Consider the following 25,501-nt stretch of genomic DNA (forward strand, 5'->3'; position numbering starts at 1 on the left):
TGATGCCTGAAGCTCCCCAACACAGCCAAAGACAGAGACGTAGAGATCCAAGGAGCTGAGCAAATCCCAAATATGGTACATCCAAGGAAATCCACATCTGGACACTTGAGCTGTAAGCTCTGAGCACTGAGGACGAGATCATTGAAGCAGCCAGACAAGCGTGAACCCTACAGAGAATGCTGAGGGCAAGTGCAGTGCTCTTCTGGTCCAGAGCCCACGGCTGGAGGGAAGCGCACCCTGTGTTTCAGGTGTTATAAAGTGAGAACCATTCAAGAAGAAGACCCTGGCTTCGGCCGTGTGCCTGTGCGCGTGCACGGGAGCGACGGAGAAATGCACCCTGAGTGAGGGGACTCTGAGGGCTCTGGCCCCTGCCCAGCGCCCCACAAGCCTGGGTAAAGCACGTCCCTCCACCAGGATGAACACGATAAGGGTGTCCTCTTGGGGCACCAGGAGGGAAGAAGGAGCACGGGAAGGACAGAGAGCAAGCTCTCCTCCTGAGTGCCCCGGCGGCATGTGTGACGATGAAACAAACATTAACACCAGCTGACACTCAAGAGGGTTTTTTTTTTTTAAGATTTTTTTAAATTTTATTTTATTTGACAGACAGAGATCACAAGTTGGCAGAGAGGCAGGCAGAGAGGGAGGGGAAATTAGGCTCCCTGCTGAGCAGAGAGCCCCATGCGGGACCCTATCCCAGGACCTGGAGATCGTGACCCGAGCTGAAGGCAGAGGCTTAACCCACTGAGCCACTCAGTGCCCCTCAAGAGGGTTTTTTAAAAAAATATTTTATTTATTGGAGTGCCTATGTGGCTCGGTGGGTTAAAAGTCTCTGCCTTCAGCTCAGGTCATGATCTCAGGGTCCTGGGATTGAGCCCTGCATTGGGCTCTCTGCTCAGCGGGGAGCCTGCTTCCCTCTCTCTCTCTGCCTGCTTGTGATCTGTGTCAAATACATAAATAAAATCTTAAAAAAAAAAAAAAGGCCAAACGAGATGACACACCCCAAACCATTCTATGTAAGTCGAGATACAGTCCTTTTAAATGGTCAGAGTCCACAGAAGGGGCGCCTGGGTGGCTCAGCCGGTTAAGCCTCTGCCTTTGGCTCAGGTCATGATCCCAGGGTGCTGGGATTAGAGCCCTGCGTCAGCCTGCTCAGTGGGGAGCCTGCTTCCCCCTCTCCCCACTGCTTATGCTTTCTCCCTCTCTCTCAAATAAATAAATAAGATGTTTAAAAAGAAGTGTTCAAAGAGTCCACAGGAAAGCAGGATGAGAGAAACGAAAGAACAAGGAACAGAGGCAAACAGGAAGACAACAAAACGGCCGGCTTTGGGCCTTAACACGCACAAACGTGAATAGGCTAATTGTACAAATTACATGAGAATGAGACATGGTAACATGTGCGCGCACAGAGTAGGAGGCAAAGACGGGCGGAGGGGACACGAAAGGCCGATGGAAGCATGTGCTGTTTATGGGAAAGTCACTTAGAGTCACGGGGTCGGTGGGCCGGCGGCAGCGGACTCGCGGTGTGGCCAGCAGCCCGACGGCAGGCAGCAGCCAAACGAGGGCGCCACACGGGGCAGCATCTGAGAAGGCCGACCTCTGAGCAGAGGCGTGATACCGGCAGACTGACAGTGTGCGGAGACGCGCTAGAGGCTGGGATCAGTCCCCTAGGAGAACATGACTGTCCCAGATGTGCTCATGGCAGCTGTTAGAGCCGCAAAGTACGGGGGCAGAGGCCGGCGCAGCTGCGGGGAGGCTGCCGCCGCAGGTGTGGCTGTGGACCCCCCTCCGGCCTCCGGACGACCCACTGCGCCACTGGGCAGCGAGCCAGCCCGGTGCAGGACAGCCACAGCGCACGTGCCACTGTCCCCACGGGCCGCCTGGCCAGTGACGCGGAGTGATCCTGTGTTCTAAGTAGGGGACCTCTCATGAGGAAGATCACAGCTCAGGTGGAAAACACACCCCGGCGCGTCCAGATCACGGCGTTGTGTTCAGACCACGGCAAGACGACAGGAAACCCTGCAAATGCTGGGAAGAAAGCCACACTCCGGCACGTGATCCGGGGGTGAAGGGGGGGGACCTCGGGGTTTTTAACACAGAACTGACCTGAAGAAGAATTATACAAAACATTGAAGAGTGTGGTCTGCGGTAATGCAGCCGAAGGGATATGTATACGCATCAGAGAGCGGCAAGACCTCAACATCATTGACGTTCCTGCCTCATTGAACTAGGACAAGAAGAACAAAATAAGACCAAAAGCACCAAAAAGAAGGAAATATTGAAGTCAGGAGTGGAAATCAGTGACAGTGGAAACAGGAAATCAATGAAACAAGATGGTTCTGTGGGGATTTAAGACTGACCGAGCCCTAATGAGGCTGACAACCTGAAGAGGACAGAAGCCCAGTAGCTGAGCGCGCTGGGATCTGAATGCTTAGCTCGGAGGCGGCCTGACCGGGCCACATGGCGCCGGACGCTGGGTGAGACTGTTCCCGGGAGCGCCAGGGTGATGTCTGAAATCCCTGGAGGCAAGAAGCAAATTAAAATCACCAAATTTGAGCAACCGAGTTGAAGGAGATGGTCTGAACAGTGCTGGAACCATGAAAGACACTTAATTTGTCATTTGAGAGCTTACCCGAAGAAAACTCCAGGCCCAGAGTGCATCGGCCACTTCCCCCAAGTATGCAAAGTACAATGTCTGTTTGAAGCGGTCTCTTCCAGAAAGCAGGAGATGAAGGTAGCACATCCGAGCTCATCTCCTGAGGCGAATTCAAATACTGCACCAAAACCAAGCTAAGACGGTGCCAGAAACAAGCAGCAAACAAGAAGCTACAGACCGTGTTGCCCATGAACTTTGGCACAGAAAATCTCAGTGCCAGACTGGCAGATTGAGTCTGACACTGTATAAAAAGAACTACACGACCGTGACCAATGGAATTTATTCCAGGTGTGCGCGGACGGCTCGGCACTTGAAAACCATTTGGTGGAACCCACCATATCTGCAAGCTAAACAAGAAAAATTATGTGACCGTATTGAGTGACACACGACCCGTCTGACGTAATCCAACAGCCGTTCAGATGGTGAAAAACTTCTTGGCAAGTAAAAATGAGCTCGACTGAGATTATGCAAAAGCTTGGAGCCAACGCCGTGCTCAGTGGCGAGACTGAACGCTCTCTGAGGTGGAGGCAGGAAAAGGGCATCTGTTCCCGCCCGTTTTTGACACGGGACTACGGGGTCTAACCGCACAGAGAGGCAAGAAAAGGAGTGAGGGCAGCCAGACTTCCAGAATGAAAGCCTGTTTCCCAGTGAAACTGGTGGAAATCATACCACCAACACTCAGGGCTCCTGGAAATGATCTAATGGGAAAATGGACTAAGAAAGAGCTATTCAAGGAAATTGGGGCCAAGTTATTTTGTTATTTTTTTAAAGATTTATTTATTTATTTGAGAAAGGGAAAGAGAGTGCGCACATGCGCATGGAGGAGGGGCAGAGGGAGAGAAACTCAAGCGCATTCTGCACAGAGTGCAGAGCCTGACTCAGGCTTGGTCCCCTGACCGGAACTGAAACCAAGCATTGGACACGACTGAGCCACTCGGGTGTCCCGTTCAAAGTTTGAAAGAATGCAGAGTCAGTGGTGTCTGATGCAGCCAAGCCGCTGCCTCCTCCCCTCTCCCTGCTCACGAAGGTAGAGAATGCACCTGACTGCTGAGCCAAGAACACGGGGCCCCCAGGATCTCAGCGTTTCCTATCCCATCCTGGCATGTGCTGCTGAGCCTGAGTCCCAGGCAAGTGTGAGTGAGATGGAGCTCCCTTCCTCTGATTAGCCCCCACTTGTGTGGAGGGAGACTCTACCCTGGGCCTGGTATGTGAAGTATGTCAGCTCAGGGCCATGGTTCCACTCCAGAAGAGGCTGCTGTCCCCCCTCCACTGAGTGCTCAGCTCCCAGTCTCTTCCCAGAGGAGCCGACTTGCCATGCAATAGCGCCTGGGGAAGTTTGAGTCCGAGGGTTGCTCTCAAGACCGTGGAGGTTATGGTCAAAGGCATCTGGGAGGAGACTCACAGAGCCAGTGAAACCAGAGCCCAGAGAGCAGGCCAGGGTGACTGTGGGCACAGCCATGTACTTTCCAGAGGAAGGGCACCAGAGGCCGCACACCGCAAGGGAAAAGTGGAAGACTTCACCAAGATAACTTAGCCAGTCCTGCAAACGAGCAAGTAACAGTGAGAAGCCCCAGAGGAGAGAAAGTGTTGGCCCTGAGCCCAGAATTATTACAGTATCTTATTAAAAATGCCCAATTTCCAACAGAAAATTACCAGGCACAAGGAGAGGAAAGTAGGACTATATATACCCCTGTACGGGGAAGAAAGTGGGCAACAGAAACTGCCCAAGAGGATGGCAGGATGACACACCTCACAGAGACTTCGAGGCGCCATGGTACACGTGTGCCTGAGCAAAGAAGTTAAGGGAGGTCAAATGATAAGGTCACATTAAGGGGAGAACATCCAAAACGCAGGGAAATTATGACATTCACTTTAAGGGGTAAACAGAAGATTCGAATGGGCAGGAGAATGGGTGAACTTGAAGCCGGACAGACCATGCCAGCTGAAGAACGGGGGAGAAGACAAGCGAACAGAGTCTCCGGGAAATGCGGAACACGTTAACGGCCTGGACACCCCCATTGTGGGAACGCCAGGAGGAGAGCGTGCACTTCCACAGAAGCCGCGGCTCACACTTCCAAGCTGAATACAAAAACCTCCCAGACATCAGGAAGCCCAATGGACTCCAGGTAGGACATTGGCAGGCAGAGCCACAAGCAGGCATCTGTAAAAATCCTAAAGTCAAGGACAAACTTGACAAGCAGCAGTGACAATCAGGACAGGAACATCAGTTCAGCAAGGCTGCGGGTTCAAGAGCAGTACAGGGAGGTGGACGGTCAGTGCCTCACAGCCAAAGCGACCCCAAGAAGGAGCAAATGTGGAAGTGCCATGCGCCCACACTTTACACTGCACTACAAAGCACATAATCAAAGTGATCCAAACAGTACGGGTCTGGTGGGAAACAGACACGGGTCAGCGGAACTGGAGAGAGTCCAGAAATAAAGCCACACTTAGGGGGTCAACAAACCTGTGAGAAAGAAGGCAAGAATGTCTGACGGGGATAAGATGGTCTCGCCGACAGACACTGGACAACATGCAGAACGAGACCGGGCACTGCCTTACCCTACACGCAAAAATAAATTAAAAATGGACAAAAGACTACAGTGTGAGACCCGAAGCCATAAACCCCCAGAGGAGGGCACAGGCACGTTCTCTATCGGTCTCGCAACATTCTTTTCGGAGTCTCCTCAGGCAAGGGCGACACGAGACTGCATCAGCCCAGAAAGCTGGTGCACAGGGGAAACGAAACACGAAGGCGGAAGCCTACGGAATGGGAGGGGGACCCGCGAACCACACGACCAAGTGAGGGGCGAATACCCAAAATACATACAGAACATACGCGATAAAACATATAAAACAAAGCATATGCAATTAACAAAAACCCAACAACAGAAACTTTGGTTAAAAAAACAGGCAGAGGATCTGAATAGGTACTTCTCCAAAGAAGAAAAGCATACGCCAACAGACGTGTGAAAAGATGCTCAGTGTCACTCATTGCCTGGGACACACACATCACAACAGGGAGAGACCACCCTGCCCTGTCAGAATGGCTAGTATCAAAAAAGAGATATGAAAAGTGTTAGCAAGCACGTCAAGTTGGGACACTCGTGCACTGTTGATGGGAACATAAATTGATGCAGCCATTTCTTGGAGTGGAGGTTCCTCAAAAAACTACACAATAGGGCACCTGGGGGACTCAGTTGTTAAGTGTTTGCCTGCAGCGCAGGTCAGGATCCCAGGGTTCTGGGATCGAGCCCTGCATTGGGCTCCCTGTTCAGCGGGGAGCCTGTTTCTCCCTCTTCCTCTCCCCGTGCTTCTGTTCCCTCTCTCACTGTGTCTCTGTCAAATAAATAAAATATTTTTCAAAAAATCCTACAAAATTGTAAAAAATCGAAAACCCCAAACACAAAATGGCAACAGCTTCAAAGAAGGGTGACCAGAGGGAGGGAGGGGCCGTGGGGGTGGTACACAGACGAAGCGAATTAACAGGCACAAACTTCCAGTTAGAAAACATGTAAGTCATGGGTACAATGTACAGCATGGGGAAGACGGTCAACAATGTTCTTGTAACTTCAGTGACAGAGGTAACTAGACTCATGGGGATCCGTGTACAAATAGAGTCACCATGATGTACACCTGAAACTAACAGGATATTGTACATGAATTATACTTTGGGTACAGACTCAACTGTATTTTTTTAAGGTCTTATTTATTTATTCGACAGAGACCTCAAGTAGGCAGAGAGGCAGACAGAGAGAGAGGAGGAAGCAGGCTCCCCGCTCAGCAGAGAGCCCGATGCGGGGCTTGATCCCAGGACCCCGGGATCATGACCTGAGCCAAAGGCAGAGGCTTTAACACACTGAGCCACCCAGGTGCCCCAAGACACAACTGTATTTCTATAAATTTGTAATAAACAATCCAAAATTGAAATAAAGAGAATGCCATTCATAATAACCCCCAAAAGAATAAAGTCCTTAGGAATTAGTTTAGCAAGGGAAGCTCAAAATTTACACTCTAAAAATTAGAAAAACTTTGAAATTAAGGAACGGCTAAATCAATGTGCAAACATCCCATGTTCATGGATCAGAAGGCATAAGGTGGTTCCGAAAGCGCTCCCCAAACTGAGCCAAGGCTCCCTTGCTATTCCTGAGTCCCAACTACTTCTTTGTAAGAACTGACCGGCTTCTCCTAAAATTCATACGCAGCCACAAGGGACCCAGAATAGTCAAAACCACCTTGAAAATGTACCATTAAGTAGGACTCACCCTCTTTAAAATTCCGGTGTGGTTAACGTAGCGTCGTATGAACTGCAGGCGTGGAGTGAGCCAACACTTCCGGTCACTCAGTGCTCACCAAGCACCCCGGCCCCTCGGCTGCCCCCCCATCCTCCGGGCCACCTCCCCTCGGGTATGCATTTGTGCTCTATAGTTAGGAGTCTGTTTTTTAGTTTGCCTTTTTTCCTTTTTGTTTCATAAATTCCATACACAAGTGAAATCCTATGGTGCCTTTCTTAGTCCACTTAGCGGACTACCTTCCAGCATCATCCACATCATTGCAAATGCCAAGTTTTCCCTCATGGCTGTAAACAGCCCATTGTTGTGTGTCATGTGTGTACACCCCTCCCCTCCCCTTTACCCATTCATCAGGCAATGCGCACTTGGATAACTTCCGTAATTTGGCTGCTGTCAATAGCTCTGCTCTAAACCTAGAGGCACGGGTATCCCTTTGAATTTGTGTTTTATCTTTTTTGGGTAAATAGCTGGCAGTGCGATTCCTGGGCTGTAGAGTGGCTCTATTTTTAACATTTTGAGTTAACTCCATACTGTTGCCTACAGCGGCTACACCAGCCTGAATTCCCACCAACAGTGTATAAGGGTCCCCTCTCTCCACATCCTCGTGGACCCCTATGGTTCCGTGTTAACTTTAGCCATTCTGACAGGTGTGAGGTGGTGTCTCACCTGATGCCGAGTGATGTGGAGCATCTTTTCATGTGTCTGTTGGCCATCTGGATGTCTTCTTAGGAGAAATGTCTGTACAAGTCTTCTGCCCATTTTTAAACTGGAAGGTTTTGTGTGTTTGTGTGTGTGTGTTAAGTTCTTTATATACTTTAGATCTTAACCCTTTATTGGATGTGTCATTTGCAAATATCTCCTCCTATTCTGCAGGCTTTTAGTTTTGTTGGCTGTTTTCCTTGCTGTATGGACGCCTTTTCATGTAGTCCAGGACTCACACTAACTTCAGAACGTCCTACAAAGCAACAATCAAGAGACAAGAGGCTACTGAGAGCCAGAAATAACCCCACACATCTGTGGCCAATGGAGTTTCAACCAAGGTGCCAAGACTATACAACGAGAAGAAAGCACTGGTAACGGTGCTGGGACAAGTGGAGAGTCATGTGCAAAAGAACAAAGTTGACACCAAGCACACACCAAATACAAAACGAACCCCAAAAAGATGAAAGGTATTAAGAGCACAGTTATAAAATTCTTATTAGAAAATGGGTGTTATTTCATGATCTAGATTCACCAAACAAAGGATTTTCGGATATTGTCGCTCTCGGCCCGCAAGAACGACCCGCAGACGAGGTGAGTGGCAAGCTTCTTTATTGATAATTACCACCGGGACCCTGGGTCAGTCTAAGACCCCCAGTATATACCCACCGAGTACAAACTATATCCAATAAGAGTACACCACGGCTAACATAACTACCAATCAGAAGGGCTACCTATGACATTATCTGTGTGCATGCGGCGCGCTCGTGAGCACCTATGTGACTCCATAGGTTTCCATGGCTCCCCAGATCATGTGCCTCTCCCAGGACTCCTGGTATCCATCAAACGTCACCCGTGAAAGCACTCACATTCCTTAAGTTAATCTATAGTCTTTACTCCTAGGCTCCGCTTGGTACCGGACTCCTTGCATTCCTAGGGTCAATCGGTTACATCCCTCACTCCTCAGGCCTCGCTTAGTACGTGACTCCTTGTTTCTGCTGCATGGCTCCCCACAGCTCCCCCTTTTTGTATTTTTATATGGCAGGGATCGTGCCTGTCTTAGGTTGCCAATCCTCAGCACACATGCTTACCCGTCATCGGGTACTCCCCCTAGCCTAGGAGCCCCTGTCTTAGGTTGCTATGGTGAGGGATCAGTCTTACCCGTCTTTGACTACCGATCCAGCATGCTAAGCCATATCTGGGGGGAGGTGCTAGCCTCCAGAGCCACCATGGCCATGTCTACCATGTTAATCAGCAGCTACAGCTTTAAGAACATTTGAGTCACACTCATTAGGCTTGTTCGTTTGTCTAGCCTGAGGAGGAGTACTATAAAGTTCTTATTACTAATACCAGGGTCAAAAGGCATCTAGGTGATAACTTAAGGCCGTTCTTTGAGTTTGCCACGAGTGGCCCGTTGTTGATTACGTACGACAGCTCTTAGCTTGTAAATTTCCACAAGCATAAATTTAGCCGCACAGGGCAAAAGGCACATAAGAATAACGATTATTGCTAAAATACCTATAATAGTTCCTATAACATACCATACATGCGTCAGGGACAAACAAGCATTAGTGACAGATATGAGTCCGGAAGAGAAAAATGCACTCTATGCTGAGTCATTTGAAGAAGGGCTTGAAGCTGGGCAGTCTCTTGTCTCGGCCACAGTTGGATTGGTTCCGGATTCACGGGGGCAGGCTGCAGGACGATCGTCGTCACTGTCATCCGCAGTAGCAGCATCTTCCACAGGTTCCATGGCCACCAGCCTGGTGAGCCGTTCTGGTACCCAGAGTGGAGTGGGCGCATCCTGTGGGAAAACACAAAGAGAACCTCGGTGCCACCGGAGCACCGGGTCAGGGCCTTTCCACGAACCAGTAAGGACATCCTTCCACTTCACCATAGATTGCTGCGTTTTCTGTTGACCCCAATGGCGCTCCGCGGCTGAAACGCCATCCTTGTCAAGCGTAAGAAAATTTAAAATAAAAGTGGTCAAGTTGGTAAAGTCTGTAGGTGTGTGATACTCCTCTCCAATTCCCCCTTTTTGTATTTTTTGCAAGGTAGTTTTAAAGGTCAGGTGGGTGCGCTCTATGACGCCCTGGCCTCGAGGGTTATAAGGAATGCCTGTAACATGGTGAATATTATAACAGGCTAGAAAGTTTGAAAAGCTTTTAGAAGTATAAGCAGGAGCATTGTCTGTTTTTAACTGTTTAGGTACTCCCCAGCAGGCAAAGCTGCGCAGGCAATGAGATATCACATTTTTAACATTTTCTCCTCGCAGGGGGGTTGCACTAACGACCCCTGAGCAAGTATCCACACTCACATGAACGTATTTTTGTTGCCCAAAGGAAGGTACATGTGTTACATCCATTTGACACAAATGGTTAGGCAATAGCCCTTTAGGGTTTACCCCTAAGGAGGGCATGGGCAAGTGCACCACACAATTGCCACAAGACTTTACGATATCTCGTGTGTCAGCTCTGGAGATGTGAAAGCGTGCCTTTAATGTTTGGGCATTCACATGCCATTTATCATGATATCTTTTAGCATCTTCTAGAGCACTACAAACATAAAAGCGCGCAGCTGCATCAGCCATTCGGTTTCCCTCAGCCATAGGTCCTGGAAGGTCTGAATGTGCTCTAAGATGTCCAATATAAAAAGGGGCACCACGGGAGAGTATAAGATGTTGCAATTCAGCCAGCAGGGAGGAAATTTCTGACTGGCTGGCTGAGATAATAGCAGTTTCGATAGACCTGGTGGCTGCAACTGCATATTTGCTATCTGAGATAATATTAATAGGTTGATTTAGAAACCTTTGTAAAACACACATAATCACCAACAATTCTGTTCTCTGAGCTGAAGTCGAGGGCACAACAACAGGAATTATTTTTCCTTCTACCACATAGGCGCCAGTTCCTAATTTACTGCCATCTGTAAATACTGTGAGGGCATCAACCAATGGCTCTAATCGGCATTTAGGCCAAATAAGGGGTGTATTCTTATAAAACTCAATGAGAGGGTGTGAGGGATAATGATTATCAAACGTAACAGGATAAGCAACTGTTAGAATGGCCCAATCGTCATTTTCATGCGTTAAAATGCTTATTTGGGTTTTATCATAAGGGATTATACAAACATCGGGCAGTTTCCCGAGGACCTGTATGCTGGCTTTAAAAGCTTTATTTGCCACTGTAGCTACAGCCGTAGCATACGGGGTGATGACGCGGCTAAGATTATGGGGTAGATAAATCCATAGTAGGGGTCCTCCTTGCCATAAGGCCCCCGTGGGTGATCCAGGGGATGGGATAATTATGACGTTTATAGGCTTTTCCGGGTCACATCTATCTGCTGCTGTTAAAGCTAGTCTGCTTTCAACTAACTGTAATGATTTAATAGCAGCTGGAGTGAGTACTCTTGGGGAGTCCAATGCAGGGTCCCCAGGCAGAATATCGAATAAAGGTTTCAGCTCTGCAGTAGTAATTTTTATGTATGGGCGAATCCAGTTAATGTCCCCTAAAAGTTTTTGGAAATCATTCAGTGTATGCAGGTGATCTCTACGGATTTGAATCAGTTGAGGCTTTACTGACGTTTTAGAGAGCTGCATACCAAGGTAATTTTGTAGGTCTCCTGCTTGGATCTTTTCAGGAGATATAGTTAGTCCCCACTTTGCTAACTGTTTCTGTAGGAAGGTTAGAGCTGAAGGAAGAGACCTCTCATTTGGCCCACAAATCAAGATATCATCCATATAATGATAACAAAGCAAGTCTGGAAATGCTTTCCGGAAAGGCTCTAGTGCTTGGCTTACATACAACTGACACAAGGTGGGGCTATTGGCCATCCCCTGAGGGAGTACTTTCCATTCATACCTTTGATCTGGCTCAGCATGATTAATTGATGGCAGAGTAAATGCAAAGCGCTCTGTATCTGCAGGGTGTAGTGGAATGGAAAAGAAACAGTCCTTGATGTCAATTACAATAGAGGGCCAGTTTTTTGGTAACGCCGTTACGACTGGAAGTCCCAACTGAATGGGCCCCATGACCTGCAGTTGATCATTAATCTGTCTCAGGTCATGTAGCAATCGCCAGTTGCCTGATTTCTTTCTTATTACAAATATGGGTGTATTCCACGGGGACGTGGATTCTTGAATATGTCCTGCTTTGAGTTGTTCTTGGACTAGCTCTTTTGCCGCTTGTAATTTATCTTTTGTTAAAGGCCACTGAGGTACCCAGCGCGGCTCTTGTGTTTTCCAAGTTATGCGAATTGCCTCAGTGGCCGCTAGGAAAAAACCTGACCTCCCATGGAAGGGGGAACGGGGTCTCCCTGGCCCTTGGCTCCAAGGCCCTGGCCAGGCTTATGTCCCATGTTTCTCATTATGGTTTGGGAGGCCTCACTATACAGTTTTTCAGTAGTAAGTCTAATATCCATCTGCTCGAGCACATCGCGCCCCCACAGAGAAACAGGGGTGGAACAGACATATGGTTGGAAAATGCCTTTATGTCCTTCCTCATCTTCCCAATCTAAAGACGCAGCACTGATATCTGGGCTAGTAGCTATCCCTAGTCCTCGGAGGGTCTGGCTGGCTTTAACTAGAGCCCAGGCTTTAGGCCAATCTAGACAATTTATAATGCTTTTGTCTGCTCCTGTATCTAGGAGCCCCCAGAATAGTTTACCCCTAATCTTTAATTTAAGCATAGGTCTCTCTTTCATGCTCATAGTAAGGCATGCGAGGGAAGATCCTGTGGATCCCAGGCCCCCTTTTCTAGTCTGGCCTGTAGAGGGATATTTTTCATGATTACTGGGCAAAATTAAGAGTTGTGCGATCCGGTCCCCTGGATTTATAACATTAATGCCCCTTGGAGATGAAATCAAAATTTTAACTTCCCCTTCAAAATCAGGATCAATAACTCCCGGATGGACCTGAAGCCCTCGTAAAGTGCAAGAACTTCTACCAAGAAGGAGTCCCACCGTTCCTCTTGGAGGCCCTCCGCGTAGGTCAGATGGCACAGCCTGCACCCCCATTTCAGGTGTTAAGACCATTCGGGTGGTGGCACAGACGTCAAGTCCGGCGGAGCCTGTTGTGGCTCTCCTAGGCCCTGTGCGGATTGACTCCCCTGATCGGAGGGTGGGAAAACCCATCGCGGCTTGGTAGGTAGGGACATTGCCACCCCGTACATTTGATTCGGGCCCCGGGGGCTGGGGCCCTGCCTCCCGTTTTTTGAATTCCCCCAATTGTTAGGAGGCAAAGTGTTCCCCTCAATGTCTGCCACGGAACGGCATTCATGTGCCCAATGGTTTCCTTTTCTACACCGTGGGCAAAGCTGGGGTTTAATCCCCGCCGGCTTAGTCGAGGAGGCCTTTCCAAATTGAGCTCCTCGCTGTGGACAGTCTCTTTTTATGTGGCCTTCTTGTCCACACTGGAAACATTTCCGAGGGTGGACTCCCTGCATAGCCTGAGCGAAGGCTGCAGCCATAACCTGCCCCTGAATCACGGGTCCTGTGATGTCTCTGCACACCTTAATATAGGCAGAAAGATCCTTAGCCTTCCATGGTCTGATGGCCTCACGGCACCATTTATTAGCATTTTCATACGCTAATTGTTTAATTAAAGGCATCGCAGAGTCAGCATCTCCGAACATTCTGCCCGCGGTCTGCATGAGCCTGTCCACAAAATCAGCATAGGGCTCACTTGGCCCCTGTACTACTCTAGACAGTTGCCCTTGCAAATCACCTGCACCCCTTAAAGTCTTCCAAGCCTTAACAGCCGCTGTGGCAATCTGCTGATATACGGCAGGGGGGTAGGTACTCTGTACCTGAGCCCCGAGATATGGTCCGGTACCTGTTAACATTTCTAAATTCCACTGGGGATTTCCAGCAGCTGCATTTCTCCGCGCTGTATCCTGGCAGTTATCCTGATTTTGAATTTTCCATTCCAGATATTGCCCTCCGCTCAAAACTGCTCTGGCTAAATTGGTCCAATCCTCGGGGACAAGAAAAAGTGCCCCTAACGATTCCACAAGAGATACTGTAAAAGCTGCCTGAGGTCCATAAGCACTAACTGCTTCCTTGAGTTGTTTCACCAGTTTAAAATCTAGTGGCTGGTGATACCTCTGCTGATTTTGATCTTCTAGTACTGGGAAAAACCCTTTTCCCGGGCCTAAGACCTCTCTCCAGTTCGCCTTCGCCGCGGTGCAGTCTGAACAATGGCAGACTTTCGCACAGCCTGACCGATATGGTGGGGGCCACTCATAAGGTGGCGCCGTGGGGCTGGAATGAGGAGTCGGCGCATGGTCTGCTTTTGCTACCGACTGCGTTACAGCTATAGGCTTTGCCCCTGTGGGTGAGCCTAGAGCCTCTGGATTCTTTTTCTCCTTACCCTTTTTTAAATTTTGGGTTATTTCGTCTGAGAGCTCCTCCGAACTTTCACTGTCCGCATCAGAACCCCGGGAGGACCCCTTGTGCGACTCTTCCTTTAACTGTTCTAAAATCTCCCCTCCCTGCTGCACCACCTGTTTTAGTCGTTCCCGAGATGACTGCAAACATACTTTCACAAGGGCCCACACAGCAAGAGTTCCGGCAGTAACGGTGGGGCTTTGCCTCAAATCCTCCCCCAGATGTTCCCACTGAGGCACATTCAGAAGTCCCTCCTCTATAAACCAAGGGGCAATCTCCCCTACCTCTTTCAAGAAGGCGCGAGCTGTCTTTGACTTCAAAGGAGTGCCGTTTGCTTTGAGGATATCTCTTAAAGGACCCTCCATCCTATACCTAGCAAGCTCGTTTCCCATCCTGGAAATCTTTCGTTACTATAGTCCCCGCGGAGCCTAAGTAGCTTAATTTATAATCGTCCCCGGGGAGCTTTCCCTGTCCAAAGACAGAAATGGGTGCACACTTTCCTTATCGTTGCTCTTACCTCAATCCTCGTTCTGCGTCCGACGTCTCGGGTCCCGGGTCTTCGGCACCAGATGTCGCTCTCGGCCCGCAAGAACGACCCGCAGACGAGGTGAGTGGCAAGCTTCTTTATTGATAATTACCACTGGGACCCTGGGTCAGTCTAAGACCCCCAGTATATACCCACCGAGTACAAACTATATCCAATAAGAGTACACCACGGCTAACATAACTACCAATCAGAAGGGCTACCTAATGACATTATCTGTGTGCATGCGGCGCGCTCGTGAGCACCTATGTGACTCCATAGGTTTCCATGGCTCCCCAGATCATGTGCCTCTCCCAGGACTCCTGGTATCCATCAAACGTCACCCGTGAAAGCACTCACATTCCTTAAGTTAATCTATAGTCTTTACTCCTAGGCTCCGCTTGGTACCGGACTCCTTGCATTCCTAGGGTCAATCGGTTACATCCCTCACTCCTCAGGCCTCACTTAGTACGTGACTCCTTGTTTCTGCTGCATGGCTCCCCACAGGATATGATCCCCACAAAGCACATGCAAAAGAAAAAAGATACAGTGACCTTCATAGAAACCTTTCGTTGGTTCAAGGACACCATCAAGGAAGTGAAAACCCACAAAATGGGAGGAAGCATTTGCAAATCCTTCATCCGGTAAGTGACTGGTTTCTAGAACATCCTTTTACAACTCAGGTCACGTAATTAAAAATGAGACGCAGAGCTGAACAGTTATTTCTCCAAAGACGATACAAACGGGAGTAAGGACATGCACTGGTCACTGTGGGAACACCAAGATGGCAGAGGCCTGACGCACATCCCCCCAATGGCCAGAATTTAGTGCTCCCCAGCACGAGCGACAGGGAAGATCCCCCATCTTCTAGAATCCGAGGCATTTAGGACACCACCACATGGCAAGGACACAAAGAACAAAAGGGCTCCTCATTCTGCTGGTGGGAGCGTAGGCCGGCACAGTGCCAGCCGCACTCCTGGGTGTTCATCCGAGAACTGGGGTTTGCACCATCCTCGGGAATGGGGCTGAGCCATCCAACCGCAGGGGCAGGGAAGGGCCAGACCGGAGCACCTGCATGAGCGCTGCCCAGAAGGAACTGGCGCAGATCCCACCCAAGGGCTACGCAGTCAGACTCCTCTATAGAAGCTCTGAGGTCAGGGGAGAAATGGAGAAAACGGGTGGCAGCTAGCAAGACGGACGTGCAGGTGTAGAGGGCACAGGGGTCCTTGTGCCGAGGAGCCGTCCTACTTGGGGACTCCCATCCCTGTCAGTATCTTGGTGGGACACCCGCCAGTGCATGAGAGGTCGCCACTGAGGAAACTGGGAGCACACAGCTACTGCATCCCTTCTCACGAGCACAAAGGGACTCGTGTGTGTCCCATGGAGGCAGGTGAGCCTGAGCAGCGTACAGGACAGGCTCACACGTCCTCAGGGGGCCGCGCGAGGCCCGTCGTAGCTGATCTGCACCCGGCGCTCACCCGTGCCAGTCATTCGCTTTGGCAGGTCTCTTGCCTGGGCCATTGTCGCTACTCCCTCCCACTTACGGAGGGACAGCCACCCCCTGGGCAAACGTGTCCACCCCCGTGCCTGTGTGAGCTGCGAGTTCTCTGGAGGTGTGCGGAATGGCTGGCCTCGGGACCCAGGGTGGAGGTCGCCTTCCTCCCCAGCTCCCTTCACCCTGGAGCCAGGGACGAACTGTTCTTTCCAGCATCTAGTAGCACTACTGCTGCAGTGGGAAAGGAGACTTGGGGCACACAGGCCCGTGACCCCAGGAACCTCTGGCCCAGATGGGCGGGGAGGGGTCACGAGACCTGCCATGTCTGCCAAGCATTGGTTCTGCTCCAGACCCAGCACCTCCTATCAGCTCAGCTCCTCAGGGCACCCACACTCGCCTGACACCCCAGGCAGGAGAGAACCTCCCAGGACGACTGTGCTCAGCACCCACACAAGGAGAACCCCAAGCCATGTCCCCAGACCCAGGGGCCTGCCTGGGAAGGCCCTCACAGCCCCAGGGCCGGAGGCATCAAGCTCCACCTGTGTAGATGCACGGCGTGTGCAACAGGCAGCTGTGTGCGTCCCAAGGGGGCCCCTGGGGAAGGCAGAGGTGGGGACAGGCCAGTAGCGCGCAAAACAGGGCAGAGGGTGGTGAAGGCAACAAAACCCGAAATGTCTCCTGATGTTGAAAGCTGAAATCACAGGTTTATTGCCCGTAAGAAGCAGAAGCTGCAGGCCAGCACGCCCCTCTGGGCAAGCTTGTCCAGGCACGAGTGTCCAGTGGCCCTGGCCAGGCCTCGGGAGAGCCTGGCCCCCTGCAAGCACAGTCCATGGCTCAAGACGCGTCACTTGGCCAGCTCCTCTGCCACTGCTTTTCGCATCTTGTCCTTCAGGTAGGCGCCTTTCTGCCACTCGGACTTGAGATCCAGCCACTCGTAGTAGGGGACCTGCGGGGAGGGCATGGCTACCGCGGCTCTGCCCGATGTTCTGCACCTGCACCCCTAGCCTCCCAAGCCCACAGAGCCGCAGGACTGTGGCCGGCGAGGAGGCCTCACTTCCCTCAGTGCTCAGAGCTACAGCACCCTGACCCCTGGGCCAGGGATCCGGAACGCTGTAGCGCCCAAAAAGAGCCTTTTAATTTCTAAAAACCACTGAAGACAGAAAAACATCCAAGACATAAACATGACAAAACCGTCCCCCAGCCTGTAAGACCATCTGCTCTCTGCGGCCAGCATGCAGACTGGGTCTATGAGGCTCTGAGTGACTCCCAGAAGCTGTGGCCTTAACGCCACCTTCAAAGCTTCCCTTTCTTCCGTGTGAAGGGGGACCCCGACGTGGCTGACCCCGGGCCCCACGGTACTCACGTCCACCACCAGGAAGCCAGCGGCCTGCACGTGGCGCCGGGCCAGCGCGAAGCGCCCCAGCAGGTCTCGGCTCCGGCTGCCATAGCTGGAGAACTCCCAGCGCAGGAAGGCCAGCCTGGCAGGGAAGGGCGCGGGGCTCAGGCGGAGTGTGCTCCTGGGGCCCGCGGAGGGAGCAGGGAGCCCCAGGGAAGGCGTCTGGCTGCCTACCTCTTGGCTCCGGGGGGCAGCGGCTGGCTCCCAGATGGTGGGGCGAGATGAGGGGCCACAAAGTTCCTGAGGGGCAGGAACTGGCCGTCGGGGTCCAGCAGCACCTCAGCATCTAGGAGGGGCATGGGTGCATGTGTTGGGGACCGTCCCCGGGGGCGCAGGGCCCTCACCACAGAGGGCTGGAATGAGCAGCAGCCCCATGGCCGTCAGCAAGGGGGTGTGCGGGGCTCACCCAGGACCCAGCCGTACTGCGTGGGCACCGCGAAGCTGCCCCTGTCGCTGCTCCCCAGCAGCCCCTTCAGCGTGTCCTGCAGCTCCTTCTGCAAGGGGGTCACCTTCCTGTCGAGGGCAGACAGTCCAGGGACCAGGGCCGCAGCCGGCAGACATGGGCCCGCGTACCCAGGGTGCTCCAGCTGTGCGCTAGCGTTCACATGCAGCAGCTTCCTCAAGGTGCCCTGGTCCTTCGGAGACTTGGCCTCTAAGGGAAAAGACAGCGTGAGAAGAGCAGGTGGGTTGAAGGACACACAGGCCAGGTGGGGGACAGGCGCCCTGCCCCCACACTGCCCCCTGAACCACATGCGCTATCAGGGAAGAGGGTCTGGGGGCCCCCCACAGGGAGAGGGCAGAGGAGTGGTGAATGCCAGGTGAGCTCAGGGGGCCGCCTCTGCCCTGCCCTGGCAGAGGAGCGCAAAAGCAGATGGGCACGTGCAGTGGCCGTGGGCTCGGGAGGAGGGGACGCCCCACCCCTCACCTAGAAACTGGCCGTGCAGTTCAGGGCGCAGCACGGCCCGCAGCTCTGCCTCCCCCGCCTGTCGCAGCACGCACAGGGCCCACACCACGTCCACCTGCAGGGCCGGGTGCAGTCCGGTCAGCTCCGAGTCCAGCTTCTCGTGAACCTGAGCGAGGATAGGGCGGGCAGAGAAAGCGGCTGTGCTCAGCGGCGGCCAGCATCCCGGGCCAGCAGCGCTCAGGGCTCCCGAAGGACTTGGCCACCCCGAGGCCTGAAGAGCTACGGGGACAATCCTGCCCACGCTCCTGGCTAGACTTGGGACAGCCCCGGTCAAGAGTACCAGAAACCCTCCTCGGCACCAGCATAACTTTCAGCTGGAGCTTCTCCCAGCAACAGGGGTCTGTGGTATGAACTCATGTCTCCCGTCACACGGGGAGCAGGCCCCAGGCCGGGAAGGTGTTTCTGGCCTTGAGGGGACTTGGAGACTATGGAAGGGGCTGCAGCTGGCCTGCTAGACCCACAGACACCCAGGGTCAAAGCCGGTGCACATGCAGAACGGCTCACCCTGCGTCGATGCACAGGTGACCCATGCGGCATGCGGCTCTGCCTGCAGCTCACAGCGACGGCAGGGCGTTAAGGAAGCACCAGGATCGGAGACCAGGGATCCCCTGGCCCTGTGCGGCCCGCGAGGGAGCCGGCCGTTGCCTCTGACCTGCAGCTGCTCTGGGCCACACAGTAGGCGTGGGGGACTACGTGTCTTTTGTCCCCAGGACAATGTGCATCATGTGGCTCTAGCCTGCTTCCCTCGCATCCCCATGGCCCCCACGCAGAATTCCAGCCTGGAGCTGCTCCCCAGGGGCCCCGTAGCAGCCGGCAGGGAGAGGGGAGGAGAGGGGGCAGGGGCGCACAGACCGACCGTACCAGGCTGAAGAACTGATCCTCCTGTTCTGGACGTTCCGGACGGAAGTTGAGGTGCGCGAAGGCCAGAAGCACATTGCACAGGTGCGGTACCGGGACGGTCTGGGCTCTGTCCAAGACGTGCTAGGCCGGCCAGGCCAGGTGGAGGACAGTGTAAGACAGACCCATCCTTCCCATGGCCCATGACCCCAGCCGACCAGGGCCACCCAGACCTTCCTCGCCAGCAGCTGCCATCCCCAGAGGCTGGGATCCCCAGGAGCCACCCGGCAGCAGCTTTGCAAATGCTGCGGCTGCTCAGCATGGCCTCAAGCAGCTGCTGGCTGCACACACACAGACGCATCTGTCCCCGCTGCTGCCCTGGGAGCTCAAGCGGATTCCAGCCTCGCCACCCGTTCGGCTCCCTGCGACAGCCACTCAAGAACAAACTCTTCCGAAGCTGAGAGAATAGAAAACACCGTCCCCACCCACGACGTCTACTTCCCGAATGACCCAAGGAGAAACCCCCATGAACAACCAGGCAGTGTGTCTGGCCAGCTGTGCCTCCCTGATGCAATGGGCAGGGAACCCGCTCCAGGGGAGTCAGGGCCTAAGCCGCAGGGCTCTGCCCGGCTCACCTGGACGAAGGCCTCGAACAGAGGCCCACTGAGCCACTTGAGGAGGGCAAATGACTTGGCGCAGTGGGCCACCTCGCCGGATGTCAGGCCGGGCACGTGGGGCAGCAGGTCAGCAGCCAAGCGCTGGAACACCTGTGTCTGCTGGAAGCCGAGTTTGCCTTCAGGACAGAGAGAGCCCAGGGTTCACCCTCGAGGGTCTACAGACTGCCCTGGGAGCCACCCAGCCATCCCAGCCTCGCCTTGAGTTCTGGGGACGAGGTGTCCGTGACCAAATTTATCCCTGAGGCCCAGCAGAGGGAACCAGGGCCCATGGGTCACTGTGTTTCTGTGGCAGCTTCTTGGGCCAGCGCCAGCCACGGGGTGGGCGGGCACCGAATTTGACACAGCTGCAGCCAGAGCACCCTTCTCCCCGCTGCTCCCAGCCGGAAGAGCTCACCGTAGGCGTATGCCAGGTCCAAGAGGATGCCTTTCGTCAGGGGGAAGGGCTTCTGGACCAAGTGGTAAGAGACGGCTCGCAGCAGGGGCACCGACCGCCGGTTCTGAGCGGCCAGCGTCACCAGCACCTTCCGCAGCTCATCGGGCCCGAACTGTTCCACCAGCTCCAGGCACTGTCAATCACAGCCGCAGGGGTCAGCGGGGCGGCCGAGGCCAGGGCTCCTGCGCGGCGCTGGGCGGCCCCTGTGGGACAGCAACTGGGCCTGAGCTCACTAACCCCAGGCCCCGGGCGGGTGGGGCCTGCCCCAGCTCCCACCCGGGGAACCCCCAGGCCCGGGTGCCCTGTCTGCAGCCAGACTTATCCCCAGGTCCCAGCATGGGGAGCCTGGGGCCCATGGGCTGCACGGCCTGCTGTAGCAGCCATCTAGGCCAGCGCCCGCTACAACGGCAACGGGGGCTGAATTTGACCTGACTGCGGGGAGGGTGGGGTGGAAAGTGAGGTGTGGGGGTGTGTGGCACAGCACATCATCGGGAAGCGTGAGCCTGGAGTGGGTCCACCCACCGGCCCAGGTCAGGCGCACACAGTGATTTTAGAGAAGGCGAAGCATGCGGGGCTCATCAGCATGGCCACAGAGCGTGCCCGTGGCTGTCCTATGCCCCTGCTCCAGTAGTACCTTGTCCTCCAGGCGGTTCATCAGCGGCTCCGAGAGGGGCCCCGCCTTCGCCATCAGGGCCACCACCGTGCGGCCGTCCTCGATCTCTGCCCAGCGCCGCTCCAGGCTCACAAGCAGCTCGGCCAGCAGCTCCTGGGAGCCCCGCTGCTGCATGTAGGTGGTGCTAGACTCCGCCAGGAAGGCCAAGTGCTTATACCGGAGCCTGCGCAGGCGCCAGCGGACCTCCTGCTCCACCGACTGCAGCTGCTTGCAGGCCGTGGGCAGCGCCAGTGTGTAGAGGCTCCGGAGCAGCCTCACGAGGGGCCCGTGCCAGACGGAGGCTATCTGGGCGAAGAGGACACGGGAAGTCACACCCGAGAACACACTTGTACCCACCTGTCTGGAGCCAGCACAGCTCCCCGCCCACGGCCGGAAGGTGGGCACTTCTGGCAGCCCGCCCTGCTCCGCCAGCGGTCTGGGTCCCCTGCGAACATGAGCTCTGTGCGAGGAGGAAAACCCCCCAGGCTCCTCCAACACAAATTCCACAGAGGCAGGTGGTTACACAAAGACCCGGCCACGGATCTGTGTAGTGGGTCCGCCGGACGAGTGCCCCATTCACGCGCAGACATGAACCCAGCAAGCTGCCGAGTCCAGCAGTCAGGGGAAAGCCTGCAGGGCTGACTCAGGTTCAAACTGTCCACCTGCTGGCTCCCTGGCTTGCAGTGACGGTAAGGGGAGAGAGCCGCCCCACGGAGCATGTCCAGGTGCGGCGCCCTGCTGCCCCACCCTCCCACCAGCCCCTGCTCTCCGAGGTGTGTGGCTGCAAAGCAGCCCTGGTATATGTGGGCAAGAGAAGGCCTGGCGACCCCACACCCCCAGGTACCAGGGACGAGGGGCTGGCTGTTCACAAGCTACCACCGCTGCCACCTCAAGGACCCACACCCCGTGAGGCTTCACACCACAACACACGGTGTCCCCAAGCCCTGAGGCAGTGGCACCAGCACCTCCCTCCTCCTTGGGGGCTGTTTCTGATAAGGGGGACCCCGCTGATGTTTCCAGTCGTCAGGGATGCGAATGGGCCTCTCTAGCCCAGCTCACGCCCTTGCAGAGGCAGAATGTGGCGGAGGGCCCCCAGGGAGCCAGCATGCAGGGGCTCAGGTGGGGTCCTGCCCATAGCACTGAGCCTCTAACTCAGCCCCACTGTTGGGGCCGCTCCCTTCCCCGGTGAAATGGGACTGCACACAGGAAGCAGAGTGTAAACAGGGGAGCCAGGGAAGGGCTGCGGAGGCCAGCAAGTAAAAATTTCAGTCCGTATCAGGAAACGTGGTGCGGCATCTGTGTCTCCTGGAAGGCAGGAGAGCTTTTACAAGGAAGCTCGGCCACCACCTGCATTACACTTAGTTCCCTGTTTGCTTTGGCTCATGGGTTTGCTCCGACGTCTGCTCTCGTCTCTTGAAACACACTTCAGTTGTCTGTGTGTGTGCAAAACAGTAACTACCAGGACCACAGTCGCAGAACCAGAAGGAGGCTGGTAAGAGCTTACAAGCGACAGCATCAGAGAGAAGTGACCTTCTGCCGTGACCTCAGTGCCATGCACACGTTTCAACAGACAGAAAGCTCCACACCTCCCATACCACAGAAGCATTCCGGCATTTTCTCTGCGGGCCTATCTGGCTGTAAAACCAGCCGGCCACGCCCACTGCTTTCCCACAACGTAGTCGGAAACCCCACCCTTAACCTGTGACTCTCCTCGGCTTCGGCCTCTGACACCTGCACACAGAGCTCTGGAGCTCAGTGACCAAAGCAGGGCTTCCCTCCAGCATGGACTGGGGGAAGGACTGTGGGCCGACAAGGCCACCGCCAAGAGCTGGTGTGTCACCCCACCCCCGTGCCACAGACAGGTGCCCTCTGCACTCATGTGTTAAGGATTTGACCAACTGGATGAGGGCTGCACCCAGCTCCCTGGGACCCTTCCTCAGCCCCCCGCCCCCCGTATCTCCTCCAGCTTTAGGGGCATGCCCACCGTGAGCCAGACACTGAAGGGCAATTACACAGGTCAGGACAGCCTGCCCAGGGCAAAAGCACCCGGGAAACGGAGAAGAACCAGCTTGCTTCCTGCGCATCCATGTCCCGTGTCCCATTTGCTGCTTGGTAGAGAAGAACAGCAAAATTCAGCTAAGGGGACCGTGCGGACAATTAACCAAAGAATGTAACGAACTAGGCAAGCAAAAAGGTTCCCAGTTACAGAAAGCGACTGGCTGCTCTGGACTCCAGTGCCACTGTTTTCTGCCCATTGAACCTTGAGAGAACATTCTAGAAACCCACCTGGCTGTTGACAAGCTGGAGAAGCTGTTGAAAGCGGGCATCCTGCATGAGCGAGGCCTTGTGTTCTGGCTTATTGGAGAGCAGGCGGGAAAGCTGGATGAGCACGAGGGCTGCGTGGTTCTCGTGCAGGCGGTGACCACCACTGAGCAGCTCCAGGAGCTCCTCTGGCCGGGTGGCCTTCTCGATGAGCCGGTCCACCTCCTGCTGCTGCGGCCTGGCACTGAACACGTGCTCCTTCTCTAGGAGCCCAGACAAGGAACGTGGGAAGTGAGAACTGGGCGAGGTAGCTGAGGAGGTCAGAGTCCTGCGGCCGACCTGGGCAAGTCTTAGTCGACCCACGGGAGCCATGGCAGGAGCCGTGGCAGGGGGAACAAGGGTGGCCTCCCTTAGGAGACATGCACATTGCTTCACCAGGCGGGCAGCCATGGTGGCCTGGGGTTGGGGGCAGGGGCCGGCAGGTAAGACGGCTAGCACGTGGTTCCACAGCCCTGCAGACAACAGAGAGAAAGCAGTGATTCCGGTGAGCTCCCGTTCCTGGACCCGAGAGCAGGACCCACAAAGGGACGGCCACCCTCCCCACCAGCTGGAACCTCTCCTCTCTGCCTGTCCCTGCGTGGGCCGGTGCTTTCTGCAGCAAAAACCTCACAGACTTGGTTTCCTCGAAGGATGTGACTGACCACCAAAGTGCAGGGCACCAGGGCTTGGGCTGCGGAGCGGCTGTTCTGGCAGCGCCTGGAGTCAGCCAGCTCGACAATCCAGACCCCCGCCTGTCTCAGGCCTCCCGGTGGGGCTGGCCCGGGGCCCCCCTCACTTCCAAGGCCCCGAGAGTTAGAAGAGCTGACTTGGGGAGACGCAAGGGAAGACGTTTTCCATCAGACCGCACCTGGAAAATCCACACCCCACAGCCTCGCCCTTCCGCCCCCACCAGGCCCCGCTGTTCCCCAACGCCACAGACCCAGGAAATCACCCTTCATGCCTCCATGCCCAAGCGAGACGTCAGCTCCTCCCAGGCTCCGTCGCACATCCCGCTGCTGCGGCCTCCAGCCGCTCGGAACGTCTCGCTCGGCGGGGCGATCCCGCGGCGGGCGCACGGCAGGTGCCCGGGCCTCCCCTCCTGCTAAAGCAGAGCGCGCGCTCGACTCCCAGCTGCCCGGAGCCTGGCCCCAGGCCGCACGCCTCCCTCGCTCGCCGGCGCATGCAGCTGCGATGCCTCGGGTCTCACCACCGCACAGCCCAGACTCCGGAGGACAAGCGCCCGAAAGCGACGTCCCTCCCGCACCCCCGGCGCCCGCCGGCGGGGACGCCCCCCACGGAGGACAGGCCTGCGGCCTGGGTACGGAGCTGAGGTCCGGAGGCCCCGCTGGGGTCGGGCGAACACCAGCCCCGAAGCCCGGCCGTCGGAGGCAGACAGAACACCCGCAGCCGGACCCGCCGGCCGCCACGCGGCATGGCGGCGGAAGAGCGCGCACGCACGGGTCGGCCGGTTCCCCGCCTCCAGCCGCAGGACCCCGACCCCCCGCATCCCGGTGCGCCCTCCAGCCCTCAGAACCCACGCCCAGAATCTTCCTCCCCACCCGCGCCAGACGTACGCAGCAGCCGCGGGAGCCGCCGCTGACCTCCATGTGCCCCCGCACCGTCCTCGGCTCACGCCGCGCGGCGCGCTCGCTACGTCACTTGGAGCGCCGCCGGAAACGAGCCTAGCCGAGGTCCGCCCGACCGGAAGTTGTGCCCACACCCTTTCCAGCACAGTGCCATCTTTGCTGAGGGCAGACACTGGAACTCACGCTAGCCACTGCCTCTCTGGCCGAGTACCATATTTGCTGAGGGCACAACCTAGGAAATGGGAAGTAGCGGGGCGAGAGGGAAGTGCTGGGCAGTTCAGGAAAGATGGGAACTGGGAAGAATGAGACCCTCGGGACCCGGGGCTGACGGCTGGGCGTCCGCAGCCCCGCCCTGCAGTCCGCCCCGGGTCCTGCGCGGAGGGCCTGCGGTGGAGCGGATCCCACAGGGTCGTGCGGCCGTGCAGGCGCGGTGTGCCTAGTCCTGCGGGCGCTCTGTTCCCGCCGCGGCCGTGGGGCTCACGCACCGTCTCCGGCTCGCGGGTGCGGGCGTATCGTTTTGGGAGGGCGGGAGGCGGACCCCGCGCCTCTGAGGGCTGTGCGTGGTTACTGCCCCTTCCCGCCGCGCTCTCCCCGCTGCGTGCGGTTCGCCCC

The 25,501-nt window shown here is 55.2% G+C and overlaps 1 protein-coding gene across 8 annotated transcripts; it reads right to left on the bottom strand.

Annotated features, from left to right (window-relative positions):
• Window positions 1-16,725: 16,725 nt before the first annotated feature.
• On the bottom strand, window positions 16,726-25,003 carry TBRG4 (transforming growth factor beta regulator 4). 8 transcript variants are annotated; one of them, XM_082692147.1, is made up of 12 exons: window positions 24,878-25,003; window positions 24,256-24,402; window positions 23,289-23,776; window positions 20,985-21,308; window positions 20,312-20,483; window positions 19,876-20,033; window positions 19,265-19,384; window positions 18,365-18,509; window positions 17,846-18,091; window positions 17,614-17,725; window positions 17,407-17,521; window positions 16,726-16,989 (listed from the first exon to the last, which is right to left on the bottom strand). In XM_082692147.1, the coding sequence occupies exons 2-12, from the start codon at window positions 24,260-24,262 to the stop codon at window positions 16,888-16,890; spliced, it is 1,989 nt and encodes a 662-aa protein (XP_082548273.1). In that variant the 5' UTR covers window positions 24,263-24,402; window positions 24,878-25,003; the 3' UTR covers window positions 16,726-16,887. The 8 variants fall into 8 exon arrangements, with proteins under 8 accessions (XP_082548273.1, XP_082548269.1, XP_082548274.1 ...); XM_082692143.1 differs by having other exon boundaries at window positions 24,244-24,402; XM_082692148.1 differs by having other exon boundaries at window positions 24,256-24,405; window positions 24,878-24,969.
• Window positions 25,004-25,501: the final 498 nt, after the last annotated feature.

The sequence above is a fragment of the Mustela nivalis genome (assembly GCF_964662115.1).
Source record: "Mustela nivalis genome assembly, chromosome: 12".
NCBI lineage: Eukaryota > Metazoa > Chordata > Mammalia > Carnivora > Mustelidae > Mustela > Mustela nivalis.

Excerpts from the sequence above, each read along its gene's own strand:
- TBRG4 (XM_082692143.1), bottom strand. Across the intron at positions 20,484-20,984 it reads TGAACCGCCTGGAGGACAAG|TGCCTGGAGCTGGTGGAACA; the intron begins GTACTACTGGAG and ends TGTGATTGACAG. Across the intron at positions 17,522-17,613 it reads CTGCCCCCCGGAGCCAAGAG|GCTGGCCTTCCTGCGCTGGG; the intron begins GTAGGCAGCCAG and ends CTTCCCTGCCAG.